The sequence below is a fragment of the Phaethon lepturus genome, unplaced genomic scaffold, assembly GCF_000687285.1.
Source record: "Phaethon lepturus isolate BGI_N335 unplaced genomic scaffold, ASM68728v1 scaffold38822, whole genome shotgun sequence".
NCBI classification, from domain to species: domain Eukaryota; kingdom Metazoa; phylum Chordata; class Aves; order Phaethontiformes; family Phaethontidae; genus Phaethon; species Phaethon lepturus.
This window is the reverse complement of record NW_010526606.1, coordinates 25784-53598: the sequence shown is the minus strand read 5'-3', so window position 1 is coordinate 53598 and position 27815 is coordinate 25784. Positions and strand designations below refer to the sequence as shown.

Below are 27815 nucleotides of genomic sequence, written 5' to 3'. Positions count from 1 at the left end.
ATGGCTGTGAATCCAGTACGATTACTGTTTGGTTGGTGATACCGTTGTCCTGGTAGACTGATAGTCGGTGCTGAAAGTGGAAGCTCATTACCTGGAACCCGTTAAGCAGAGCACTAACAAGAGTATGTTGTTTGAGGAGAAAATGGGTATTTGCTACCAGTGTGATTCAGCACTGAAGGACAAATACAGTCTAGCCTTAGTGATGTGTAAAATTCTGGTTTGAGCTAGCTGGAATGTTACATGCAGGTCCGCTTACTTCTTTTTTCTTTAAGAATAACAACTAGCTCTAGTAAAAAGCTGTTTATATGGTCAGCAGATGAAGAGTGGAAATTAGAAATGCATAAGTGGTCTATCCAAGTGAAGCTGAAAAGAAGCAGAGCTGCTGACTGGAGATGTGAAAAAAAGAACATAACTTCAAGATGAGGGGCAGTGGTTGCAGAAAAGCGGGTGTAGAATGTCTGGTTAGTCTGAATAAATTTCCGGTGATTATGTTTTGCAGCAGCCTGCCAGACAAGCTAGCAGGGTATAAAATTGCTGTTCTAAAGCTTGACTCTTAAGTTTATGAAATTGCATCTTGCTAGCTGTAATAACGTGGAACTACGGTAGAGGACACACAAGCTCACTCTTGTTCTTGTTGTCTGAGGGTTTGCAATTAAGGCAGGCTGAGGGAAGTAAACCTGGGCAGAGTTTGCTGCTGTGTGTTGGCAGTAGCCTCTCATACACTGATGAATTTTCTTCAGCGGGGTTTTGGGAAACACGGTCTCCGAGAATGGACTGTGGGTGTTTTCTTTAATAGGTATAAAGTATACATTCAAAACCTACAGAAATATGTGTATATGTATAATGATATGTAACAATACTTAGTAGTTAGTAGTAATATTTCTCCTGTACTCGTTAGCAACTGAAATTTGGTGTTTCCATCAGTGTTACTGGTTTTCAAGACCATTCACTTGTACGTGCCACAGATCTGTGTTTTCATTTGCAGGTTCGAGTGGAAGGCTTTAACTACATTGGCATGGGCAATTCCACTAACAAGAAAGATGCACAGAGCAACGCTGCTCGAGACTTTATCAATTACTTGATTCGGGTGAATGAAATGAAGAGAGATGAAATTCCTGCTTTTGGAGTAAGCTGCTCTTTCTCTTTACCAAAGGCTAATCTTTAATTGCAGTGCTGTGCATCCAGTTGCCTTTCATCCCTGGAGTTCGGTTTGGCTCTTGTGTGCAATGAAGATGACTGAGGACTTCTGCTTACAGTGCTGGGCAGCTGGAATACATACAGTGAATGTTGTAGGCTGCTCTGGTAAAAACAGCTGTGTGTTCATCTGCATAAGTGCTGAGGCTGGGGAGAATTCAGAGTCCCTGTGAGGTGCAGCCTGACTTGAAAAGTGCTGAGTACCCACACCTGACACTGGGAATTGTTCTGAGTGCATGTTATGATACATAATACTGTGTCCTTTAAAAAAAATAAAATAACAACAAAAATAATCACAGATGTCTCAAACCAGACATTGAAAACTTGCCTTTTTTTAAACCATAAATAATCTCTGCCTTAGCTCCTTGTGTGTGTAACAGGATCACTGCTTTTTATGATGTTTTTTGAACTGTGCAAGTATCAGCAATGACTATCACATAAAAGCTGAGGAGGAGATTAACTCTGCCTTTACAGCAATTTTAGAGAACAGTAAATAAAGCATGAAGGTATGTGTTATACGTTGGGAGGGAAAAGTCTTTTTCTAGTGCCTCATTAAGCATATACCTGTATCAGATACGTAGTTCGATCAGTGAAAGCAGTGTCCCTGCCTCGTTAGCCTAGGTGAAGCCCTCTGGTAACAGGACCTATATGGTTTCTGATGTATCAGTTCGTTTCATGGCAATGCAGCGTGCTGCATGGCTGGGTCCTAAGTAGGGATCGCGTGTTCTGTGGCTTGAATAAAGCAGAAGTGCTGCGATCAGTTAGCTAAACATACACGTCTTGAAATGGGAATAATTCAAACTGTAATGATTAACCATAATTTTGTCATTTCCTAAGGGTATTCACATTTTCTTACAGCGTTTTTGTGTGTGTGTGTGTGTTCGTGTGTGTGTTCATAAAGTATATTTGAGTTCCCTTGGATATATGATAGGGACCAGTAGCTGTTATTTTACCCTGGGTGCTGAAACAGTTGACTTTGTGATTGCTGAACTTCAGTAAGTCAGGGCTACTTGGTGGTTGGAAATCTTGGTATAAAACACCCACAAAAAGCCAAATATTCAGCAGTTGTATTCCTTTCACTTTTAAAAAGGGTGTTATTATTGTGGGTTACTACTGGGAGTAACTATTGCATAAAGATGCATGATCTCTTTAAACTGCCTGAACAGTTTTCTAGCTAAATAGTAAAAAGACTTATTCTGTACGAATGTGCTGATACTTCCCTTCTCTTCCTTTCCTAGCCAGCAGCTGGTGATACCCCTGATGGACATGAGGCAGCTAGAGATGTTACTGGTTCCGGTTCTACTTCGGGTGGACCTCTTCCTCCGCATTTGATTATAGAGGCTGAAGTAGGTAAGGCTGTGAAAACTGTAATTTACATGTACGTGGGTGTGATATATGCATATAGATTTGGGTGGGAGGTTTTTCTCCCAAATGGCATAATTTTGCAGCCAGAAGACTGCTAGAAGTCATCGTAGTTTTGAGGCAGAGGTGTGAATGGCTGCATGAGATCTGAGGGACTGGTCGTATCTTGTTGAGATTGCCAGGCAATACCTCTCCATTGCTAAGATCATGTTCTGGGGGAGTTATTTTGTTGCGTTTTTGTTTGTTTGTTTTCCATGTGGTAGGCAATGGCCCAGGTACAGCACCTGGAAGTTGTGGCAATCGTGGAGCTCAGTGGGATCGGGGTGCAAATTTGAAAGACTACTATTCAAAGAGAGAGGAGCAAGAAGTGCAGGCAGTAAGTCATTCTATGTAATTCTTCTTTACTTTTGTTCTTAAATAGCTATCTTTCACTTCCTTTCATTTGTTACTAGCATTTATAGTCAAGCTTGCAGTTTTCGTTTGATATTTTGCAGTTGGGTTTTAACTTAAGCTACACATTTACCTGCTGACCTTAAAGGTAACTTGTTTAAGCTAAGAACAAAATCACTCTGGATACTGCGAATATCCAATTGTTTGTATAGACAATTTATTGTGAAAATAAGGAAATACTGAGGACATTACCATTTTCTGTAAGATTTTAACTTACTAAACAAAGACTTGTTGTAAAAATGTTTAAAACTTGAAATCTATTAGAAACCAGTAAGTAATACTTTTTTCCCCAATATTAGACCTCGGAGTCAGAAGTGGATTTAAATGTCGATCTTCACGGGGGTTGGACCTTGGAAAATGCCAAGGCACGTCTGAACCAGTTTTTCCAAAAGGAGAAGATTCAGGAAGAATATAAATACACTGAAATGGGGCCTGATCACAACAGGTTTGGTAGTTTTAGACACCTTCTACATATGAAGGGTTAGAAACCTTTTCGGTGACAGTGGCTAATCACATTTATTTGCAGTGCTCCATAGTGCCATTTGAGAAAGCAGTGTTCTTTACCAGAACCAACATACCTAAATCTTGAAATGGGGGTGATGAGCCTTGGTGCCAAGATCTGAGCGATGCTGAAGGGGTTTCTGTCTAGTGTTTTTCATGGATGTGCAGCTTTTAAAATGATTGCTGTGCTCTAGCTCACTCTTGAGGTGTCAGTTTGAGTGTAAAGAGTGCTCAGTTGCTTGTGGTAATTGTAGGTCTGTAGTTGTATGTTTTGTGTACGTCTTAAATATGCTTACATTTGCTTATGTAGAAATGTGCTTTAAGGACATTGGTTTATATTTTTGTTACAATTAACTTTTTTGGCAGCGGAGTCTTCTACTGGAAAAATTAGTTTGGCAGAATCTTCCCAAAAGAGTTTTGAGGGTCTTAAAATTTCAGTTGAAACCAGCTGGGTATTACTCTTTTTTGGCTTTCTGCCCATTCCATCCAAAAATTCTCATGTGCATCTTCCAAATCAAAATAGCACATAACGTTGTGCATAAAGAATTGATGGGTTTTGGGTTTTTGCCCCCGTTTGGAATAGTGTTTACAAATCATCAAAACTTCAGATCATTGTATTATTTCTTGTAAAATATAATTATGTTTTGTGGTCAGAAACAACAGCATGCTGCTGCTGGATTCTTATTGTTGGATTTTGGGTTTTTTTTCATTATATAAATTTGTTTTCTATGAGAGTTATTTTTTTAGAAAGAAATGAGTTTTCTTATTTACAGTCTTCCATGAGAGCCTCACTTGCAGGACTTCTGGTATTCTTTTGTTAAGTCTTACAAGCATTTAGAACATTTAAAATATGTGTATTGGTGTCAGTAAGTTGTAAATTCTCATTTAAAGCCTATCTTCAAGTCACTTCATCTCCATTTATGCTTTCAAGCAAGGACATTTCTTTCCCTTAAATGAGTAACATAAAAACTTAGTTTGTACAGTACTAGGAATTTTAAATATGCTTGTTGCAGATTTAGTTCTTGAGCACTTCTTTTAGTCAGTAACTTGCAGATAATCTGTGCAGCTCATTTTGTTATGCCTTCTCCAGGTAAAAGCATTAAACCCCATGTATTTAAATGTATATAATCTTGAGCAGAATGAAGTGGCCGTAGATGACAGTATGTTTCTCAGCCTGCTTACTGTTCCTCCGGAGAGCATTTCAGGGTTTCCTATTTACAACATCCAGGAAAGCTTGTGTGAATTGCCCTGGATGGAGTGGCAGAGGGGGGAACTAACAATATGCTGCAACAGATCCGATAGGCATGAAACAGTTCTAATGTGTTCTAGCGTTCATTGAGAGAGGGCAAACTATTGGATTTAATCCTTTTGATATGTGTAACAGGAGAGGAATAATTTAAGATGATTTTGGAGTTTTGAGGAGTCAGTAATAGAGTTTGATTTGGGATTTGGGGGGGGTGTTGTAGGGGTTTTTTGGTTTTTGGGTTTTTTTTAAGAAATACCAGTTGCTGTGTACCTTACCAGTCTGATTTTTTTTTTTTTTAAAGTAGTGGTCTTTATAATGGAAATGTCAGCCTTGCTCTCAGAAGTTTTTAAAGGAGAAATGTATTTTTGTTGTCAATTAATCATAGTCATATGATATAAGAACTTAGTAATAGCTGGAAAATTTGAATTTGAAAACTTCGTTTTAATTACAACAGGAGGGTATAAATTGTAAATACAAACATGGCTCTCCTAACACGTGAAGTATGAACTAAATATTAAGGGATGAGACATGGCTTTTCTCTTTTGGGATTCCATTGGTAGCGTGGGATGCGTTTGCCTCTTTGTGTTCCGGCTGAAGATGGTAGCAGCGAGCGACACCAAAGATCTGTGCGTGCCCACACACGGGCTGCTGAGGCTGTACTAAACAATCACATGGGATTCTGCTGCGAACTGATTTCTGGTGTTGCTGTTCTCCCCTTAGGTGGAGGAGAATGAGATTGAATGCTGACTGTAGGCCTGGCTGAGAAACATACTGTCATCGGTGCCTTAGTTGGCTGTTGTGTCCCTGAAAGCCAGTGGCCTTTGACCCATGAAGCCACTGTGCCTGAAGGTCAGTTCGCTGGTAGTACAGGAAGGAGTTCGAACTTGAAATTTAAATCCCTCACTTAACCTTTGTTTGTTTGTTTGTTTACAGCAAGAAATCAAGGACACAGATGCAAGGCTCTGCCTGCAGCTGTGGAAGTACCAAGGCATAGTTTTCAAAGAGGATCTCAGTCTGATAAAGCCCAGTTATACATCTTGAATCACATTGGCCAATTTAAATCCTGTCTCACAAGAATTTAGCTTTCATTTTTAATCTGTGCAAAGACATGCTTCGATTGTGATTCTTAAAAACATGGATCTTGGTTTCCATCATCCTCTGTTGACATATATCTTTCTCATTTATTTGGCCTTTAAATGAGTTGGTTACATGTCTACTAGGCAAACTATTACATTTGCTGCGCAGAGTTACTTTTGACTATATGCTGTTCCCAGAGTATGGCAATAAGGGCTTCATGGAAATGCAAGTATTCTGCCTCTTTCTGTGCAGATATCTTCAATGGTCTTTGACAAAATGACCTGGTTTAGTTTTGTCTGTGCTCCAAGCTGGCCAAATGTGTGGTAAAACCCAGGGTAGCTGTGTTGCATCTGAGTTAATAAATGAAGGCTACTAGTGGGTTACTGGAGTATAACATGGGCTACAGTTAATGGTACAGCAGGATGCATGTGAATGTTACGTTAACATGCTATCTGCTTTATAATCGTTGCCCTAAGCTTAAAGCATATTTCTTAATAATGTGGTTTTAAATTTCAATGCTGAACGGTGGCATTTGCAGGACTCTTCTTAACAGATCTACTGGTTCTCTTGATGGCAAGTCTGTTACTTACTAACTTGGAGCTAAAGGGACTAAAAGCAGTAATATTTTACCTTGGCCGTTGATGAGTTGAGAGCCTCTGACTGAGGACACAGCAATCTTTGCCTATAAAAATTGGAAAGAGTGGCTATTTTTGCAGTGTCAGTGTCAGCTATTGATAATTGTACCTTTGTGTTCGTTCTTTCTGTTTACAGGAGCTTTATTGCAGAAATGAACATTTATGTGAAGCAGCTGGGCAGAAGTAAGTGTTTCTCTTTATTTTTTATCTTAGCAAGAGATGGGTGTTGGTACTCATACTCGTGGCTGCAGACTTTTATAGTTATGTGTTGGAACCACTCCCAGAGATGAAGGTTCATGTTTGTTTCCTGACATGAAATCTTTTTTCTGTGTGCTGTGCTTGTTGCGTTCTACTGCTTGTCCATTACATACTTACGCTAATCATTCTTCTCAGCACAAAGAAATGCTTGTGAGACATGGTAGGTTTTGTTTGTGTTAATTACTTGTTCTTCACATATCTGAGAAACGCAGGCGTCTTAATACGTGGGCATGCTGGCCATGCTGTACCCGTTTACGTAGAGCTTGCTGTGAAATTTGTACGATGTTGGTGGGTGGTATAGGATAATCATACCTCCTTAGACACTGAATGCAGAAAAAAAACCTTACAGGAGTTCCTCAGGAAGTCAGTAAGTAACACTACACAGCTAGTGTGAGTCAGCTGATGAAGGGGCCTCGTTGGATTTTATGTTGGAAATCTGGATTTATCAAGATTTGAGACTCTCTCTGTGAAACTTGGCTTGTGTGAACAATCACAAAGCCTGTTGCAGAGTAGTATCTTCTGTGGAAGCTGTTTGACTCATTAGCTACTACAGCTCTGAACTTTGTGTGCCGCAGGGATTTTCAGCCGCGAGCATGGATCAAACAAAAAGCTGGCAGCACAGTCCTGTGCCCTTTCCTTGGTTAGACAGCTCTACCATCTTGGTGTCATAGAACCTTATTCTGGACAGACAAAGAAAAAAGAAGGAGAATCGGTGAGTTTGGTAGATGGGTCAGAAATTGTTGCTTTCACTGTAATAACACAAGTACTCTCTTATAAAGATGAGTGAGTAAAAGTTTGCTCTCAATATTTAACAGCTTATGACTCAATAATAATTTTTATTCTTTAGACCAGCAACTGTTTCTGGTCTGGCCAGTGATTTGGATCAGAAATATAACTTCATGTCTGTGTGAGTGTAGCAATAAACCAGTTATTTACAGTACTGTTATTTACAGTACTGTAGTACTTTTTTGTAAAACTTTTAGTTTTACAGTGTATTAAATGAAATAGGATTTGTAACACATGCTTTTTTCAGTATAAATTTTCTAGAAGCTTGAAGATTTCTATTTTTGCTACATAAAATTCTTGGCTATTTGGTTTCAGTATCTGGCACCTCAGCATTTTTTTGGTATTCGATTACAAGTTTGTGAATGTTTTCCTCTGAAGTTAAACTCAGATATTTAAAAATACTCTACAGATTCTTGTTGGATGAAAAGTGGGCGAAATGTTTCAAGAACATGAAGTTTGAACTGCTGGTAGTCTTTGGCCTTGTCTTGCTAGGAACTATTTGATGGTTCAGGGTACTCTCTGGCAGCCTGCAGTTCTTGCTTCCATTGTCTGCCTTTTTGTGTAGATTAACATGTAGTTTTTAAACATTTAATAGGTGGAACCCTATGAGGTGTCACTGTCTTCTGACTTAGAAAATCAGCTGCAAAAGACTGTACGGGAACTGTCTCTGGAGATTGTGCCTTTGGTGAGTGTGTGGTTCAGGTACTCCAGTATTTAACATCAGACCTGCTTGTTTAATACTTCTATCTTTCTTTGCCCATTTTGCTTTTGGATTTATAGCCTGAAGATCCCAGTAATCCCGTTCTGATTAATGTTGGAAAGTTGGCCCATTTTGAACCATCGCAGAGACAAAGTCATATGGGAGTTGTTCCGTGGTCACCACCTCATTCCAACTGGAACCCTTGGACCAGCTGCAATATTGATGAGGGTCCTCTGGCAAATGTAAGATAGCTTAAATAATTGCTTTGTTGTTTGTTTTCCCCATACTTCCGGAACTTTTAAATGCTTTTTCCCCCCAGGATTTAAAATATGAGCTATTTCAAAGGAGAAAACAGTCCAGTGATAAAATGTCTTTCTTTCTTGGCCTGGAGGAAGGGAGTCTTTTCATTGGTAGGAATTCTTTGTATTTATTTCATGTTTCATTAGGTTCTTGAGCAGCAGTGTCTTGGATGTCCCAATTCTTTGCTGTTTCACTTTTTGTCTGCTATGGTGCAGCCCATGTAAAATTCTAATTGAAAGTACAAGGTAAGCGTAAGGGCATGTCATTTATAATTTGTGAGCCTCTCTTTCCCATATTTCCATGCTAGGACTTTTCTGGGAGGAGAAACTGCTCCAAGCTAGTGTCACTACACAGTCGGCCTGCTTTCTTTTTTTGGTCATTTCTAGTCCCATTCAACACAGAGCAAATGAAAAGCAGCAATGGGGCGTGTCAAAATGAGGAAGAAGGGAAGAAATACTAGGTTGCCAAGTCCAGATGCATAATTTGGCCACTGGTACAACCTGGTCAGAAAAGACTCCGAGGACAGGAGCTTCAGCTTCCTACAACAGGGAACCAGAGTACTTATGACCAAAATAATAATTTAATACTTCTTTCAACTGCAGTTTTTTCCATAAATTCCATTAACATTGATCATTATATACTCATTTAAAACTACGGAACTGGTGTAAACTGGAGTGTTGCCGCTTAAAACTCATAGTCAGTGTATTTACGGACATTGCAAATTGACATGGCTTCAAATCCCATTAGGATTTCTATGTGCTAGTTGTGATGCAGGTAACTTATTTGCAGTAAAACCAATTAGCCCTTTCATAACAAATTTGAATTTCTTTAGAATTCTTCAGTTGAAATAGGAGACTTGCCTGATAAATTTCCTTCTCTGCTCACTTTTCTTCTTTCAGCTACTGTTCTGTGGGTGGTTATGTGCTTACATTATGTCATTCCTTACATTAAAAACTCCTGTGTGAATGACCATCTCATTGACTTACTGCTGAATAGAGTGTGCTTCTCAAACAGCTAAAGTATTTAAATTTAAACAATCATTCTTTTTCAGCATTTTGGATCTTTCTGAAAAGCTGCTTTGAGGATGGCCATTTAATTTTAACACACTGGAATGAATGAAATAAAATAGCTCATAGGCGTAACTGTTTTCAGGGAGTTATGTAGGAAATGATCTTTTACTGATATTTGGAATCATTATGTTGATGTGACTGATTTTATACTGAAGTTATGATATAGATAAGCAGAGGGGTCAAAAAGCCTCTGAACAAAGTCTTGCCTTTGCAGCTCACTCCAGAGCAAATAAGCATGGATTTGAAAAGTGATTTCATGTACCATTTGGAGCAGGATCAAGAATTACAAAGGGTAAGTGTGCTTCCTGTGACATGGTGTATTTTGTGCAAAAGAGGTTGAACATATCGTATACAAAGTGTGCAAGACTGGATTTCAGTAGTAATTAGGCACCAAGTGTTTAGAAGTGCTGGATGTGACAGTGGGATGGATGTGGGGATGTGTTGGTGTTGTGTAAGGAAAAAATAGAAACTATAATGTGTTCTTACACAGTTTTGCCTTGTGTAAGCGAAACCTGTGTAGAAGAGTGAGACAAAGTATGGATGTGGAGCAGAATAGGTCGATTTTGGAAATGTGCTGGATTTTTTCCAGATCCAACAAGAGAGAGAGGCCTTACCTGTGAAGAACTTCGAAAGTGAAATTCTGGATGCAATCCGTCACAATTCTGTTGTTGTAATTCGTGGTGCCACTGGTTGTGGGAAAACCACCCAAGTGCCACAGTACATCCTGGATGAACATATCAGAACGAACCGAGCTGCAGAGTGTAACATAGTAGTGACACAGGTGAGGAGTATGTTACGTAAGTTTCTGTGGTTGGATGCTAGAAATCACCTATCGGGATGTGGTGAGAAATCTGATTATCATTACAGGACATTGTTCTAAAAGTATCTCCGTGGTACTACATCTAGGAGAAACCTCAGCATCATGTATATTTTCCTTTGGAGTGTTATTCTTTCATGTATCTACAAGTTGAGATAATCTGGCTTGTACCTTGTCCAGGTGAAAACGTTTTGGCAGACCGAGGGCGAACGACTTGGCAAATGCCAGCTGCCAGTTCCTGTATATCCTTATATCCCTCCTCTGTAATTTTATAGGCAGAATTGACCATTTCAGAAGAAAAAAGCCTGCAGTTACAGATATTACTGTTTAATGACTACTCTGTAAAGAAACCTTAGGACAGGACACCTATAGCTTTTATAATTTACTTTCTCGTTTTCGGTGGTGTTCTGATAAACTGAAAAAACCTCATCATTAAATGACAGAAAACTTTTTCATCCCTCAGCCTCGGAGGATTAGTGCAGTTTCTGTAGCAGAGCGTGTGTCATATGAGAGGGGAGAACAACCTGGGCAAAGCTGTGGGTACAGCGTGCGATTTGAATCTGTGCTTCCTCGGCCGCATGCCAGTGTGATGTTCTGCACTGTAGGTCTGTATTGTTTTGTTTATGTTTGTGCCTTATTAATTACAGGTCTCAATTCTTTGAGTTAGCAGCAAAAGCAGAAACATGGTTACATAAAAATTTTTAGAAAATCTGTTTAAGAGATAAACAACTTTTTTTCTTTTAATAGAGTAAGTTTGCTGACATACTGTTGTGCTGTGAAAGATAGTTTGTTGTTCAGAAGTATGATAACACAGGTCTAATGCCATGCAGAAATGATCTCCCAAAGAGATAAAATTGATTGTCCTTAGAAGACAGAAGGGGAAGCAGTATTGGATGAGAAAGAAGAAAGTCTCTTCCTAGTAGGAATACTTTATGCCCTCCCCGTCACTTGTACAAATGAAAGCATGGCGATTAGAGATGGGGCTGTAAAAGGTGCTGGGCAGCCCACAAAATTCTTGATTTTTGAACCAGTGCAACTATTCTTGATGAAATGAGGTGGGGTGGCGGGGGCAAGACTGAGCTGTTACCTACCTGAACATTTAACTACTATGTCTGTTTAAGGTGTTCTTCTGAGAAAGGTGGAGGCTGGGATCCGTGGCATTAGTCATGTTATTGTTGATGAGATCCATGAGAGAGACATTAATGTGAGTTAGCTGGTGATTCCGATCCTCTTTCTCTCTGTGCTTCTGTTTAACTTCTGCATGTGTTCTTGTGTAACAGTAAACATGTGAAAGGAAACTGCATTTTACTAATTGCCATACGTGTGAGCAATCCCATCTTCGATAAGACTTTTTAGGAATTCTTCTCTGAATTGCTCCTTACCTGATTAAAAGACCAAGGACTTTTACTTACTTGCTGCCCTATCTCTTTTGCCTGTTAGGATCTCCTTCAGTGTCGTGGTCCTCTCTGGAAAATAGAACACCATGGTACAAGCACTTCTTGTCCAAATGCAGGAGCATGTTGAATGTCACTTTTATTTTGGAGTGCTTTTTCTACTGACAGTGTTGTATTACTGTAACGGAACAGCAGTGGTATTTACAGAAGCTGCTGTCTTGATAGTGACACACTTCAATTTGGTTTTGACAGAAAGAAAAAATGGAACAAGTTGAAAACAGAGTTGGGGGAGGGATTGTATATAACTTAAGAAATGGGAAACATTTTCTTTCCCCTTGATTCTTCCATAGAGTTTTCAGCTTTGCCAAACCAAGAGAAACTGCTACGTTCTGACATAATGCTTAAGCTTGTTGGGGACTCATTTAGGTGGAATTGCAATGCAGATTTTTCTGATCTCTATTAAGTTTGTTTTAATGTTGTAAAATACAAGTTTTCAAATTTCGAATGAGACTGGAATTTTTTCTGTTGAACTAAGGGCCCACCTAACTACATTGCAAAACTAAGTAAACATTGTGTTTAAATAGAACTATAAAACTTTGTATATAAGTGCACTGAGTCATTCCTATTTGTTTTATGAACTATGGCTGCTTTATATGTAAACCAAGTTTAAAAAGACCTTAGGTTGTAATGTATTGTTAGGAAGGAAGCAAACTATTTTTGAATACTTTTCTTAAGTTTGTTTCATGCTGATAAAAGAATAACTCCTCTTTACACTGGAAATCCTAAAATTCACTTATCCCAGGAATTGCAGTATTTCACAGACTCACAGAATCACTAAGGTTGGAAAGGACCTTCAAGATCATCAAGTCCAACCATTAACCCAACGCCACCATGTCCCCTAAACCATGTCCTGAAGCGCCACATCCACATGTTTTTTGAACACTTCCAGTGATGGTGACTCCACCACCTCCCTGGGCAGCCTGTGCCAATGCCTGACCACCCTCTCGGTGAAGAAATTTTTCCTAATATCCAATCTAAACCTCCCCTGGCGCAACTTGAGGCCACTTCCTCTCGTCCTATCATTAGTTACTTGGGAGAAGAGACCAACCCCTACATCACCACAACCCCCTTTCAGGTAGTTGTAGAGAGCGATGAGGGCTCCCCTCAGCCTCCTCTTCTCCAGACTAAACACCCCCAGTTCCCTCAGCCGCTCCTCGTAAGACCTGTGCTCCAGACCCCTCACCAGCTCCGTTGCCCTTCTCTGGACACGCTCCAGCACCTCAGTGTCCTTCTTGTAGTGAGGGGCCCAACACTGGACACAGGATTCGAGGTGCGGCCTCACCAGTGCCAAGTACAGGGGCACATCACTGCCCTGCTCCTGCTGGCCACACTATTCCTGATACAGGCCAGGATGCTGTTGGCCTTCTTGGCCACCTGGGCACACTGCCGGCTCATGTTCAGCCAGCTGTCAACCAAGCACTGACAACTGTTTCTGGTTATAGAATTTTGTTGTGATAATTGTTACTTCTCATGGTCAGCCAAGCTCCTGCTCAGTAATTGTATGTCTGTGTAATTCTTTCTGGTCTCTTGGGAAGATGTTGCTTCTTATGGGTAGGACATTAATGCTGCTTTTATTCTCTTTATATGCAGACTGACTTTCTCTTGGTGGTGCTGAGAGATGTAGTTCAGGCATATCCTGAAATCAGGGTTATCCTCATGTCTGCCACCATCGATACTAGTATGTTTTGTGAATATTTCTTCAACTGTCCTGTCGTTGAGGTTTTTGGTAGAACCTACCCTGTCCAAGGTAAGTCGTTGATCGAACTTTCAAGAACTGCTTTAGTTTTTATTTTATCAGTCATACACTTTAAGATTATGGGTATGGCATGATGCATATCTCTTTTGGATTGTCATGTCTTACAGACGTGGGTTACCATGGGCAAAGAAGCCAGTAACAGCAAGTCATTTCACAGCACCATTTGGCTTAAAAATACAAACAAACAAACAAACAAAACCACCACACCACCCTCCTGCAAAAAAAAAAACAAAACCCACAACACAAACCCCCACCCCAAAGCACTGCCATTTGGGGTAGCTGCCATTGGAGAATGAGATAGGAAGAGTCAAGCTGTGGTGTTTCAGATCAGTTGTCTGTGATATTAGGAATAATGGAAATAGCTTTAAATCAGCAACTATAAAAAAAAAAATTATGTGGAAGTATATTGAATAGAGGAATAATCATTGGAATAATGTGGAAATAATTCTCCTACCCTAGCTGACAGCCAAGGAGATATCTCAAATCTTGGCTTCATACTCTGAAACATCACAATTATAACAGGAGAATCTTGAGAGATGATAAAAAGAATTGTGTTAGCTTTCGCAGGTTTCTAGTGGTCAGTCTTGATAACCAGTGCTTGTCTGTCCTTGCAGATTATTTTCTGGAAGATTGCATTCAAATAACTCAGTTCATTCCTCCACCAAAGGAAAAGAAGAAGAAAGAGAAGGATGAAGAAAGTGGTGAAGATGATGATGTATGTTTGACTTTTTTAATATGAAAGATTAAACAAGTGCCAGTTGGGAGTCTAGCTCAAGTGTAATTCATTCGGCACCGTTGAACTTAAACATTTTTAGCAGCTTTTGTATTTCTAATATCACAGTTAACTTCAGGAATAGAATTGAATTTTCTCATTACCCTTGTAAACTGAAGAATTTCTTTTTTTGTTCAAGCTAAGCCTCTCATGTTTTGTCATCCTACCTCCCTTTAAAGATAGAACTGAAATGCTTTTAAAAGTGAAAACATTGATGAGCTTGGAAGAAGAAATAAATACAGAAATAGGAACTTGGCAATACCTTTTCAGGGTGAAAATTTAGATTCTCTCCCTTCTTCTCTTGCAGTTGGTATTGTTAGTGCTTACATACATTGTCAAGAAACTATCACTTTCATGATATAGCTTTTAATTTGTAGGTGTGAAATTACTGTTTAGGCCAGTTATTTGAAATTTTTAAAAAATGATTAAGTTTTCCTCGAGAGAAGCATTTTCTTCTGCTTCGTATGACATTATCCTCATTCATCTGAACGGAAGTTAAATTCGTTTGATAGCTTCCTGCTGCAATGCAAATTTGTATTGAGTTATAACTCAATGCAATGAAATGATAATTCCATTCTTATATTAGAAATCTGAGGAAGCAGGACCTGAACTGCTTATGTGAGTCATTCTGTTGAGCTGTGCCTAAGGTGGTTTTCCCTATCCACACATCTCATTTTCCTCTTTGCCTGGCCAGCCAGTCTCCACAGCTTGGGTAAATTAGCTTGTATGATTTCTTTTGTGGTTTGTTTTTTTGTTGTTGTTGTTGCTTTATTTTTTTGTAGGCCAATTGCAACCTTATTTGCAGCGATGAGTATGGCCCAGAAACAAAGCACTCCATGGCTCAGCTGAATGAGAAAGAAACTTCTTTTGAACTCATTGAGGCCCTGCTAATTTATATCAAGACCCTGAATGTCCCGGGAGCCGTACTTGTTTTCTTGCCTGGCTGGAACTTGATATATACAATGCAGAAGCATCTAGAAATGAATCCGCGCTTTGGTACAAGCAGCTGTGTTCTATTACATTTCATCTCCTTTTCCAAAGGAAACTACTGACTGTGTGAAGATGAGAGTTGGCTGAGTGGTTTAGAGAGCTGGATTGATTTGCCAGGAGAATGTATGGGTAGCAATTTATGATGATGTTCAAAGAAGAATTGGGATTTACACAGTAGTAGTTACCAACCTTCTTGTATTCACGTTGTAGGAGGCCGCCAGTATAGAATTTTACCTCTGCATTCGCAAATTCCTCTGGAAGAGCAGCGTCGAGTGTTTGATCCTGTGCCTCCTGGAGTAACAAAAGTATGAGCGCCTTCTCTGTATGCAGTGTAACACACTTTGTCCTGCTGTGCTTTTGTGGATGTACTGCTGACTCCTTTTTTTTTTTTTTTTTTTTTTTTTAAATAGAGGTTATGTAGTGTATCTTGCAGTCCCTCCTTAACTTTTTCAGACCAAATGTATTTCAATATGCATTTCCTGTTTTTATAGGTTATTTTATCTACCAGCATTGCGGAGACTAGCATTACCATCAATGATGTGGTCTATGTTATAGACTCCTGCAAGTGAGTTCATGAATTAGCCTTTTGTTTTGTACATCCTATTCTTTGGAATGCAGAAAAGGTTTTCTGAACACACAGAACTGCCTTGTGTTCCCATAGTCACAGAGCTGAATTTGAGGACTCTTAATTCACTCAAGACAAATTTGCATTGTCTTTAGCTGTTCAACACAGTTACAAACCACACTGGCATTTCAGTGGGCTGGTTTTTGGTCGGCTGCATTCACCCTGGCGCTATTCATGTGAGGTGTCACTGGGTCTCCACGCGTATTTGAAATACCGTCATCTGCCAAACGAGTATTACAAACACGCAGTGTGGAGCTGGTGGAAAAAAGGAAGATTTTTGTAGTTTTGTTAGAGATCCTGTCTTGCTATGCGTGTTCTCTGAGCAAATTACACATAGGGATCTCATTAATTGCATGAGAATTTTAAGCTTTTGAGACAGTTGTGAAAAATTCCTTCTGTGTGTAGCTTGGGGCACAGCTTTATAAAGCCTGTGATACTTTAACTTCCAGATGGATGGCTAACTAGCCAAAGCTGAGCTAGTCAAACAGAGGTGGTTTCCTTCTTAAAAGCGGTATGGCTGCAAGGAATATAATAAGAGCTGATTTGGCAGGACTGAAGGTGAAGAACGTCTGATCTTAGGTGGTGTTTTTTTTTTCCCCCTAACAGACAAAAAGTGAAGCTGTTCACTGCTTATAATAACATGACAAACTATGCCACAGTCTGGGCATCAAAAACTAATTTGGAGCAGCGGAAAGGAAGAGCTGGACGTGTGCGTGCTGGATTTTGTTTCCATTTGTGCAGCAGAGCTCGCTTTGAAAGGTGAGGCTGTGCTCTTTAAAAATAAAATAATCTCAGAGACTTCTCCCAGAACTGTTGTATGCTACTTCTGATCAAACTGGGGAAGTAATTTCAGAAAGCAGAGATGCGTGAAGTCTGTTCACACTGGAATACCTCAGTTCTCTTGCTTAAAAAAAACCCAAAACATATGTTTATGTGCTGTTCCCCATAGTATGAGGTGCATAAATAGTTCATAATTTTATTATTAAGACTTTCACTGCAACCTACAGAACCTTTCAGGCAAATAATAATACTGCTTAGGAGTTGAGGCAAGGCAGAAAAGAACTTTGAAGGCAGACTAGAGCGTTATCCTCATTACAAACATTGCAGGCACCTGGCATCTTCACGTAATGGGCAATTTTGACATGGAAGTGGTAAAAAGCAGGGCACACAGATGTTACTTTTCCCTCCATCCCCATTTTGTGGCCAGGAAGCCCCTTCATGCTGCTGAACTGCTCCTCTAGCACCTTCCCTGCTGGTGAAACTTTTGACCTCTTCTATCTGCCAGGCTGTTTCTCAGTTCGTAGAGCCATGGAAATCTTGTTGCTGGCTGCAGAAGTCTACACAAGTGTTACGCTCAGGGCTTGATCTCTCTCATGAAAGTTTTGGTGCCCCTTTCTCAGATAGCGATTAGAGCATAGCTGTGTTTTGATCTTCAGCTTTTTGTAACCTCTGAAAGTATCATTTGATCAAAAACTTTCTTTAAATTTCTCAGGTTTATTTAGATCTGTAGTATAGTACAGTGGAGTGATTTTAATGAATTTTTGACAGTGAACTGATTTTAGGCTACTGAAGTAATCATGGGACTTCATGACTTTAAGGTTACCTTCCTTCAAAGAATATAAAAACAAAATATACTAGCACCATAGTGCCTAGGAAGGAAAGGGGGTTTGTGGACTTGTGCAGAGAATCTTTTGAGAGATACCATCTAAATCTGGTGCCAGCTGAATCTGGATATCTGTTCAAGGTGTTTTGAAACCTTTGCTAGCTGTCTGTTGCTCAGTGCAGTCATTCCTAGGAGTTCATGTTTCAACCAGCGAGCTAACAGATCACTAACGATGCTGTGCTAAAGACTTAAGAGCTCCATCTGTTTCCAGCAGGTCTTTTTCCTACCAGAAAAAAGACTTTTGGAAAGCATCCATCAAAAACACGTAACTCTTCTTAGTGATCAAAGCAGAAATGTGCAGGAGGAGTGGGGTGGTTTGGAGTTGATAGAAGGACAAGCTGAGGAGTGCGTGTACGTAAGGCAGGCTGAAAGCAGATTGTCTGTCTCAGGAGTGGAAGTCCTTCCTTAGCAATGTAGGAGATGATTGTAAGGGGGCAAGTGTGGGGCCCGACGCAGCCATGCTGCGAATTGGGCTTCAGCCGTGCAGACTCTTTGGTCGGCTCCCGCTAGAAGCCATGCCGATAGTGGTGACGTGAGGGCTATAGCCTCTGTGCACCTCCCTTGTAAATTTACCCCGAAACGAGAATTGAGACGCACAGAAGGTAAATACTGGTACAACAGCCTAAGTCACAGGAGCACAATGAGAGTTGATGGGTTGGCTGGGAGGCAGTATTTGCTTTGGAGGGTGATAGTTTATGCTGACGGAACAACCCATGACGGTGATCCAAGCCTATGTTCAGAAAAATGGGGGCTTTCTTGTTCTCTTCTCATTCCAGACTTCAAACTCATATGACACCCGAAATGTTTCGAACACCGCTTCATGAAATTGCTTTGAGCATCAAATTGCTGCGGCTGGGAGGAATTGGTCAATTTTTGGCCAAAGCAATAGAACCACCACCTTTGGATGCAGTGATTGAAGCAGAACGCACACTACGAGGTACCGTTGTTTGCCCACAACATTGTATGTTAATGAAGCTGACTCCAAGAGATTTCCCGCGTATAATGATGACTTACTAACTGCTTTAATATCTCTGGTTAGATTGTTTGTGTAGTAGCATGCTGTCTGAAAGAGCAGGGTGTTTCCTGAATGCATCATGTGGGTGGCAGTGTCTTTTGCAGCTGAAGAAATACTTGAATTCCCAAGTGGAGTGTCATTCCTTTAAGAAACTCAAGCCTTCAAACTTAAGGCTTGTTTTGTTATTTTACCAGTAACTTCTGCTAGCTTCCAGCTTCCTGTTTTCCAGCTGTGGCACTGCTGTGTATGACATGGACTCAGTCCAGTGCCTAAGGCATTTACAAAACTGCTATAAAAGTACTGAAAAAGAGAGGTTAGTAGTTTATTGTATAATTACGTCTTTGTACAGTCTGCTGACCCAAGATCTCAGTATTTTGTCAAGCAATTAAATCTCCAGTTTATGAATATGCAAGCATCAGTAGCCTTCTAAAACAGGAGAAACCGAGGTGGGGGTTAAGCTGTCTCCCCAGTTTCTTCAAGGAACTAACTAGAATATGAGTAAAATGAAGGAGGGAGGAACCCTACATTTATGCTTTAGATTTAAAGCAGTGATCTCAAGCCTCAGCATGCTTTGCAAATGTCACTAAATAAGCACTTCTTAAAATTTCTAAGAATTGAAATACCTATTTGATAGTTGATTTTATGAAAAATTTGTGTGACTAGCCTACATTGCTTGTCTACAGAAGGGATGCCAGAGTGAAAAACATTACCTAGGGATATGTATTCAAGTTTAATAATTTTCTGATCTAAAAATTGTTAGTGCTTTTCTTACACTGCAGGTAAGAAATGCAGAGCCAGGGGAAAAAGCAAATATTTGCAGCTTTCACACCAAATAGAGCTTTCTGCATGTGCCTCCATTTCCCCAATGAGCAGCACATATATACTGCTAGTATATTTTTAGGATGGTGAGACATGCTATTCTTTGAAATACTCTTTAGGCTTTTGAGTTCAGTAGATACCAAGAAAAATGGATTTGATAGAGGCTAAGGAGCCCTTTATTTGTTTGCTTTCCTGTTTAATTGCTGAGGCTGCAAAGTTTGGGGTTTTTTTAAATGTAAAGCTTTTAGTTATGCTGAAGTTTCCCAAAATAGTAAATACAGGATCTCTAAATATAAATCTATAGATAGAGTAAATACAGAGTCTGTAAATACAGGACGTGAACTATAAGTTTGCATTTTTCATTTATATCTTAAAAGGGTTTTTAAAGATCACACTTGTATTGTTTTTCTTTGTTATGCAAACGTAAAAAGTGTTTTATGAAGTAGAGTTTAATGGTTATGGCCAAATGGCTAGAAAGATACGGAGACTCCTGAGACCCTTCCGCTTGTACAGCAAACAGCCACAGACACTTGTTGGACTTTATTATTGACAGTGGTTCGATAGCTTCGAGGGTGAGCTCAGGTGATGATTTTTAGGTAATGGAAGGAGAGAAAGGCAGGCAAAGCCTCGTAGAGGAGTTTGTGGTGTTCTCGATGAACAGAGGGCTCTGTGACTTGGCATTGCAGTGAAGACTCCACAGCTGGCTGTGGTAGGGCTGCTTTGATTTTCATGAGGCAGAAATTAGGTTAGATTAATAAGATCAAATGTAGGGACTTGAAAAAAGTGAAAGCATGTAATAGCGGTTCGTACAGAAGCAAACTAAAAAGACATGAAAAACTGTGTACGTGAATTAAATAGTAATTATTTTAATTGTGGAGGAGGTAGTAAAACATCTGTAAAGCTAAAGTAAAATGTGTTTATTTGACCTCAGACCAGTTTTGAAAATCAGGTTGGCAATATTGTAAACAACATTAACCTTAAATATAGGTGGAGTTCTCTTTAAACACAATTATCTATCTGGATTTCTTATCTAAGGATTTCTGGGATTAGCTAACCGTCTTTGATAATAAGAGATCTTGTTTCAGAGCTTGATGCCCTGGATTCCAATGATGAGTTGACACCTCTTGGAAGAATCCTAGCCAAACTTCCCATTGAACCTCGTCTTGGCAAGATGATGATAATGGGCTGTATTTTTTAGTAAGTTTAGTAGTCTCAGTGGTCTTTTTCTTGTTTCTCTGAGTTCCCGAGCCTCTAGACATGCACTCTACAAGACAAAAAACAATACATCTAGATGAGCCATGAATGCTACAACTGGGGACAGGAAACTGAGTATTCATGAGAGCAGAGGATAGATAACAGTACAGGGAGTAAAGTCGTCATGACATTCAGGGTTAACTGCAGGGGACCAGTAGAGGCTGAATACTTAGGGATTAAGAGTGGGAGTCTAAATACTTAAGTATAGCAAGCAGTGAGCTAGAGATGAGGAGGTGTGAAATTTGACACCTAGCTAAGAAGAAAAATGAATCCACATGTTTTGCTTGTTCAGCAGAAGTAAAGATCTGTTATTTGTAGTTGTGGTGGCTGTAGGGTCCTTCTTACCAGGAGGTGGTGTGTGGATTCGGGAGGGGGGGGGAAGATAGACAAGGGGCTTGTGAACACTTGCTCTTGGGAAAGTGCTGGAGTTGGAGCTAATTTATTATCCACTTCCAGGGATGTGTTTCTGTGAAGAAGTCTGGTAGATAAGGGCCAAATTACTAAGCTCTCTGGCGGAGAAGGTTTTACTAGTATCAACAGCCTGTAGCAGCTGCTGGCAGCAATACTGAGAACAAACCCGATGCCGATACCTTTTGTGGTTTCTTTCAGTGTGGGAGATGCTGTTTGTACCATCTCTGCGGCCACCTGTTTCCCTGAACCTTTCATCAATGAAGGCAAACGCCTTGGTTATGTCCATAGGAATTTTGCTGGGAACAGGTTTTCAGATCATGTTGCTTTGCTCTCCGTCTTCCAAGCCTGGGATGATGCAAGGTATATTGTCTTGGCACAAAATTTGGCGAGAAGTTATGGGTGACACAGGGTGAGCAGTTTTGTGACCAGACTAGATATATCAGTGGATGCTCTGACAGCTAGGCTGTCACACTTTTCCTTTACCTGAACAGGCTTCTAATTCACTCTGTTTGTTTTTTAGAATGGGCGGTGAAGAAGCAGAAAAAAGATTTTGTGAACACAAAAGACTCAGCATGGCTACTCTTAGAATGACTTGGGAAGCAAAGGTCCAGCTGAAAGATATACTCATTAATTCTGGCTTCCCTGAAGGTGATTCTGCTTGGACATAGTAATTTAATGATTGCATTTTTCATTCTGAGATGAGAAATAAACAAACAAGATAATCTGTGATGAATGCACAATCACGGAGGCCCAGAGTGGATTTGCCATAAAGCTGTTCCACTTTTACAGCTGCGTTCAGATGAAATTTTAGTGCTGTCTCACTCTCTCGTAGTTGTCTAAGCCAGAGAAGTTGTGATGGCTGTGGTGCAACGTAGGGAGATTTTGGAGGCTGAGGTTAGGGCCGCAGGATTACAATCTATCAAGCAATTGTCCTTAGAGAATTACCTCCCAGATTTTCTTTCTCCTTCACTTGCCGCATCTCCAAAAATAATGCTGTGCTTCTCCTCTCCTTTTCATTAGCCTTAGGGGGGAGTCTGTGTAATCTAAACAGTGTGCTATGTGCCCTATGATTTTTCTGGGTTTGTGCCGCAGGAGGCATGTGCAGTAATGTGGCATATTACTCAATTTTCTAAGGAAAAAAAAATGAAAATTATTAAAAGTTGACCAGGTTCTGAATTTGCCTGATGTTATTGAGGAGCTTGCTGGATTCAGGCTGGCTGGCTGGCTGGATTCAGCAGATGTTCATCTCCCCCCTCCTTTTCTTTCTTATTTTTTTTAATTCCTTAAATTTTTTTCTCCTTACACTGCTAGGATTATTGCTGCATTTATCCTTAACTTTATTTCTGGGCAAGATGACCTGAAAACAAGCCACCAGAGACTCTGGGGTGGTTTGTAACAAATAAACTAATGAAAATATCCATCCTGACCTCCCCCAAAAGATTTGTCTCCAAAACAAATGACAGGAAACACACTGTGGTACAGCACATTCTGGGCAAACCCCTCCTTGTTTTTGAAGAGTTTGGGAGAGAAAAATAACTCTTTGTTGTAGTATTTTTCAGCTTTTTGCTCTCCATGCATAAATTGAGAATTGAATGTAGAACTGAAATGCTTTGAGTGCAGAGGTCACTTGAGAACAGATGCTCATCTACTAGTTGATCGAATCAGAAAATGCATTGATCCAGGATCCTAAACAACTCTGCTGTGCTGTCCTACGTGACCTGTGGATGCGAGCCAGTCTTCTGTTCTCTGTCAACAGAATGTTTGATGACTCAACCGTTTAACAACACTGGACCAGATAATAATCTGGATGTTGTAATCTCCCTGCTTGCTTTTGGGGTCTACCCCAATGTCTGCTACCACAAGGAGAAGAGGAAAATTCTTACCACTGAGGGGCACAATGCACTCATCCACAAGTCATCTGTCAACTGCCCTTTCAGCAGCCAGGACATCAAGTATCCATCCCCTTTTTTTGTTTTTGGAGAAAAGGTAAAAGACTTTGAATTTGTTCTTGATCACGTGCTGCCAAGTTGTCTACAAGGCTTTTTTTTTTTTTAAAGAAGCTATAAGAAAAATGATACACTGGGTAGTGTTCAGCTGGTTCTGGGTTTTTTGGTTTGGTTTTGTGTGTTTGTTTTTCCAGAAAGTGAACCTTACGTGGTCATGGTGTCACTCAGCCTTTACAGTAACTTTCAATCGACCAGTTTCAGTAGAAGTAGAGGTCTTTAGGTGCATAGGTAGTTCCTGTAAGTTGTGAAAACAGGCAGGTCATAGAGAAAGGTCTCAATTATTATCTTCTTTAAGAGATTGCTTTCGGAGCTCTTCCATACTAATTAGGCAATAGAGAATTTCTGCCCTTATCACTTCTGCTACTTACGAATCCAGAGAGAAAACAGGAACATGTAATACGGCAGTGGGTATTTCTGGCATGTAGGTAGTCCGTCATCTCCCGAGGACAACTCCCATTTCCCAGGTATCTCAGATAAACCCCAAGATGCTTTCCCCAGGGTCCCCATGACCTTCTCCTCTGTCCCATTAATTTTCTGTACTCAGCACATACTGTACATGTACGCTTAAACCCCGGTGTGCCCTCATGTGCTCCAGTGATGGCCACCATGAACACAACTGCTTGCCCTTCGCTGAAGGAGCAAATGAAGGCAATGCCATTTTGTCCGCGGGCAGCCAGCCCGCTTGCGCTGCCTGCGCACAGTTACTCCAGCACAGTGATGGGGAGGCCCTAACGCATTCCCTTGCCTGTTGTTGGAACCAGCTGTGTGCCACCCCGGAGCCCCTTCTGCCTGGGAGGTGCTGTAAAGATGTTTTTGAGAACAAGTGTCAAATTAGGAAGGCCTTTTGCTGTTGGGAGAGCCTCTTAAGGTCTTACAGCAGAGGTGATCCTGTAGGGGTTTCTTTTTTGTCATGTTGTCTACACTCCTTAGGTCAGAATTACAGTTTATGCTGGTTTTTCCATACTCAGTCCTTTTTGCTGGCATGCAACATTTTAGCAATGGTAAATAATCCACTTTATTGATAATAAATGAAATTTTGACTCCTTTGGGCACTGGCTGGGGGCTTGGCTTGCTACTCGGGATTTCCACGTACATAGTTCAGCGCTGTGGTGAGACTTCGCCTCTTCTTCACCCTTTATGACAGGATCCCAAGCGGGCCAGAGCTTTGATCTGCCTCGACTACCTCTGTAAAGTGAGCTCCCCTAAAAAGGCCAAAACACTTTGAACTCAGGGAGTGATGCTTTATTAAATCAAAATGCGTACAGGAAACTAAGAGTGACTAAGACGGTGGCTTTAGAGTGGCTAAAGCAGCAACTGGGTGAGACTGGGGTGCAGGAAGCGTTCATATGCAGTGCTCTCCCTACCCATTATGTACTTGCTAAGAGCAAGTTTCTCTCTGAGGTCTGGTTGCCCGTTTCCTGCTGCACTTGGCAGTCTCTCTCTGACCTGCAAGTTCAACACTCCTCGTCGTGGCCATTTTTTGGCCACGATTTCCAGCTTCTGGCACCTTCTGTCTTTTGAGTATGTGTGGTATCTTCCAGGCAGGAGCAAATCTGCTCCCTGAGGACAAGCACATACAAATTAATTCTGCCCATCACGCTCTGTCGTGCTCCTGTGTGAAAGAAAGGAGGGAGAGAGGCAGCTGTCAGGGGGGGAGGTCTTCAGTTCCTCTTCAAAATGAAGGGCAGTAGCCCGTGTAGTCAGTGCTGTTATCTCTGGCTTAGGTCAGATGGCTTGTTATTGTCCGAGCGCTCACTTCAAGTACAAGCTTAAGGTCTTGTTCCTGTAAAATGAAAAAGCGCGCTGGTTGCGTGGACGTGTAGCAGCTTCCAAACTTGCATGTGTAGGACCCTACTAAAGCAACGTGAGCTTTTCATCACAGCCCCATCGATGCAAATGGTGAGAAGTTAGTGCAGCTGTGCCTTGGCCATTTTTAGGCTGACAAAGCATGAGATGGCTTTTGCAAAGTGTCAGCTGCATGATTGCAGACATGCAGTCCTGGAAAAACTAATACTTTTAAGTGGCAGGTAGTTTTTGGTGTTTCTTAACACCAGCCAGTGCTGAATCCCGCTAAACACAGGGATTGAATTCTGAATGAACACTGAATGCCCAGCATTCAGTTTTCTATGTGTGTGTGCTCTTGTAATTTCCTAACATTACACTGGGATTTTTTTGGGTGGTGTTTTTTTCTTTTACAAAATTCTCTGGTTTCAGTGGCCAGAGGAAGGTGTAGGGATCTATTTTCCACTCCAAGACTTATATTCCTCTTCCCACCTGCAGATTCGAACACGAGCCATCTCTGCCAAAGCAATGACCTTGGTGAGCCCGCTGCAGCTGCTTCTCTTTGCCTCCAAGAAGGTCCTGTCGGATGGGGAGCTCATTCTGGTAGATGACTGGTATGAACTTCCTTGGTGCTCATAATGTTCAGGTCTACAAAAGGACACAGACTGGGGGGGAGCAGCTGCTCACACAGACATAAATAATATCTAAAGAACAGGAACCCTAGAGCAAGCCGTGCGCAACAGTGTAATTGTGAAGGTATTACCCTTGTTTCCTATGAGGGAGGGGTTTATACCGGCAGCACTGTTTCATGCAGATTATCTGCTTAAATTGAAAACATGATACCAGGCAGTTTCCATAAAAACTACTGTTTTTTTTCCCCTTTAACTGGAAGGTTAATAAGAGGTACTATGTATTTTGGACCTCCTTTTCAGACAGAGGCTGAGGAAGCCTTGTTTTTGAGTCTCAGAAACAGAGCTTGAGGAGAGAAATGCTAAGGATTTGTTGGTTGCCTCTGGCAGCATACATTTTATGGCCATGACCATCTGGATGTCTTCCCCGCCACAGTCAGTAAAATGGAGGTGAAGAGTTGCTTAAGCTTAATTCACTAATATTTTTGAGGATGGCCCGGAGTTTTCAGTGTCTTGAGGAGCCTCATGTTTTTAGTTTACTTTATGTTTTTGTATCTTTCTGTTTTGATACTAGAGGTTACATATTGGTGTTATTTGAGTAAGTTAAATCTCAAGAGCAAATTTAAACAGAAGGATAGTTATGTTTTAACAATGTCAAATTTTAGGGATCTTGCAAATTTCCCTCTTGAATTTCATGTCCCTTCATTGACAAATTAAATGAGAATATAGATTTCTGGCTTGGTATGTGCAGCACTCAATGAAAAACCACTCTGCAGAACATCTTTTGTAACAGGTTCTCTCCTAGAAGTCATCATACATCTAATAAGCTTCTTTGTGCTCTTAGGATCAAGCTGAAGATGCCTCACAACGCAGCTGCCTGCATCACTGCTCTGCGTGCTGCGATGGAGGCTCTTGTTGTGGAAGTGACTAAAGATCCTGAGATCATTCAGCAGCTGGACCCAGCAAATGAGCGAATGTTGAACGTGATCCGTCAGATCTCCAGGCCGGCGGCTGCAGGCATCAGCCTCATGGCTGCCAATGCAAGGTTAGCTCGGCTCTGCTGGCTTCTGCAGTTGGAGCTCGGGGGCGAGGAGCGCTCACCACCTCTGCCCCCCAGGACACCGAGAGCCTGATCGGAGCAGGTCAGAGCTATTGCTCCACTGCTCCCTCCCTGCGCAGTGGCTGCAGAAGCCCAGAGCTAAATTCACCAGGAGAGCCTTGTCCCGTGTGGACAGGAGCTTCAGGCTTTCGTTTCCAAGTCAGTAGTCTGAGCGTATGGAAAATCGTCACGGTCAAAGGCTGATGTAGATAGATCGCTGCCTGTTTCCACAGGAAGGACAAGCGGCTCTCAGGAATAAATGCTGTCATCGCCTCTTCCAAAACTCGGTGATTTCTAAAGAAAATATAATCCAAATTTATTTTGAGCAAACCTATTCACCTTTGCCTCTGGAAATAGAACAAACATTTGGCTGTGCTTGCACCCCTCCACTGCCCCTTGTTTTCATGTCTTGCTTCTAAAGCAAAGGAAAATGAAAACACCTGTGAGCTGTTAGTAATTTGTTTTGATCTTTAAAGGATCAGAACAAAGACCAGCTTCGATGTACACTTCACTGTGTTTTGTGAGGAGCAAAATAAAGATCACTGAGCTCTTTTGGGGCTCCCTACGCATTTGTGTGAGCTGGAGAAGGAGGATTGAGGGGAAGGCTCTCTACCCCAGGGTGTAGACCTGCCTGAGATTTAGAGGAGGGGTTGCTTGGATCGTTCCCAGCTTTTCTTTACTGAAAAGGTGCAAAAGTGCAACCGACTCAAACATTGTATTCTGTTAACAGAAAATAACATCTTAACAAAAACATACATCTTAACAAAAAACCATCTTAGCTGGGTATATTGGGAATTGATTATTCCTGTAATGCTTAAACAAATGGAATCCATGCGATCGCATCAAGGGTATAATGTTTCTCTTTGCCAGGCTTGGAGATGGTCCTCGCCCCCCCAAAATGCCTCGCTACGACAACGGAGGTGGCCTCAGAGGCTGGGGCGGTTACCCGCGTGGCTCTGGCTACAGAGCTAGAGGCTACGGTGGCTACGGCTACTCCGGCAGGCGCTCAGGAGGAAGAGGATACCAAGGTAGCCCTGGGGGAGGCTACGGAGGAGGTGGGGGAAGCTATCGAGGAGGAGGGTATCGAGGAGCAGGCGGAGGATACAGAGGAGGCTGTGGGGATTTGGGGAGGGGCGGGTGGTAG

The 27815-nt window shown here is 41.1% G+C and overlaps 1 protein-coding gene across 1 annotated transcript; it reads left to right on the top strand.

Moving 5' to 3' along the window:
- On the top strand, nt 1-27815 carry DHX9 (DEAH (Asp-Glu-Ala-His) box helicase 9). Its single transcript, XM_010283104.1, has 27 exons — nt 1-15; nt 986-1153; nt 2433-2544; nt 2820-2932; nt 3306-3451; nt 6602-6648; nt 7299-7435; nt 8105-8194; nt 8290-8451; nt 9794-9871; nt 10169-10360; nt 10860-11001; nt 11518-11600; nt 13441-13597; nt 14221-14321; nt 15161-15374; nt 15579-15673; nt 15860-15933; nt 16600-16752; nt 18433-18593; nt 20576-20687; nt 21354-21515; nt 21676-21803; nt 22912-23141; nt 25442-25557; nt 26417-26617; nt 27542-27815. Exons 1-27 carry the CDS (start codon nt 1-3, stop codon nt 27813-27815), a joined length of 3663 nt encoding a protein of 1220 aa, XP_010281406.1.

Excerpts from the sequence above, each read along its gene's own strand:
- DHX9 (XM_010283104.1), top strand. Across the intron at positions 9,872-10,168 it reads AGGATCAAGAATTACAAAGG|ATCCAACAAGAGAGAGAGGC; the intron begins GTAAGTGTGCTT and ends GATTTTTTCCAG. Across the intron at positions 11,002-11,517 it reads TGTGATGTTCTGCACTGTAG|GTGTTCTTCTGAGAAAGGTG; the intron begins GTCTGTATTGTT and ends TGTCTGTTTAAG.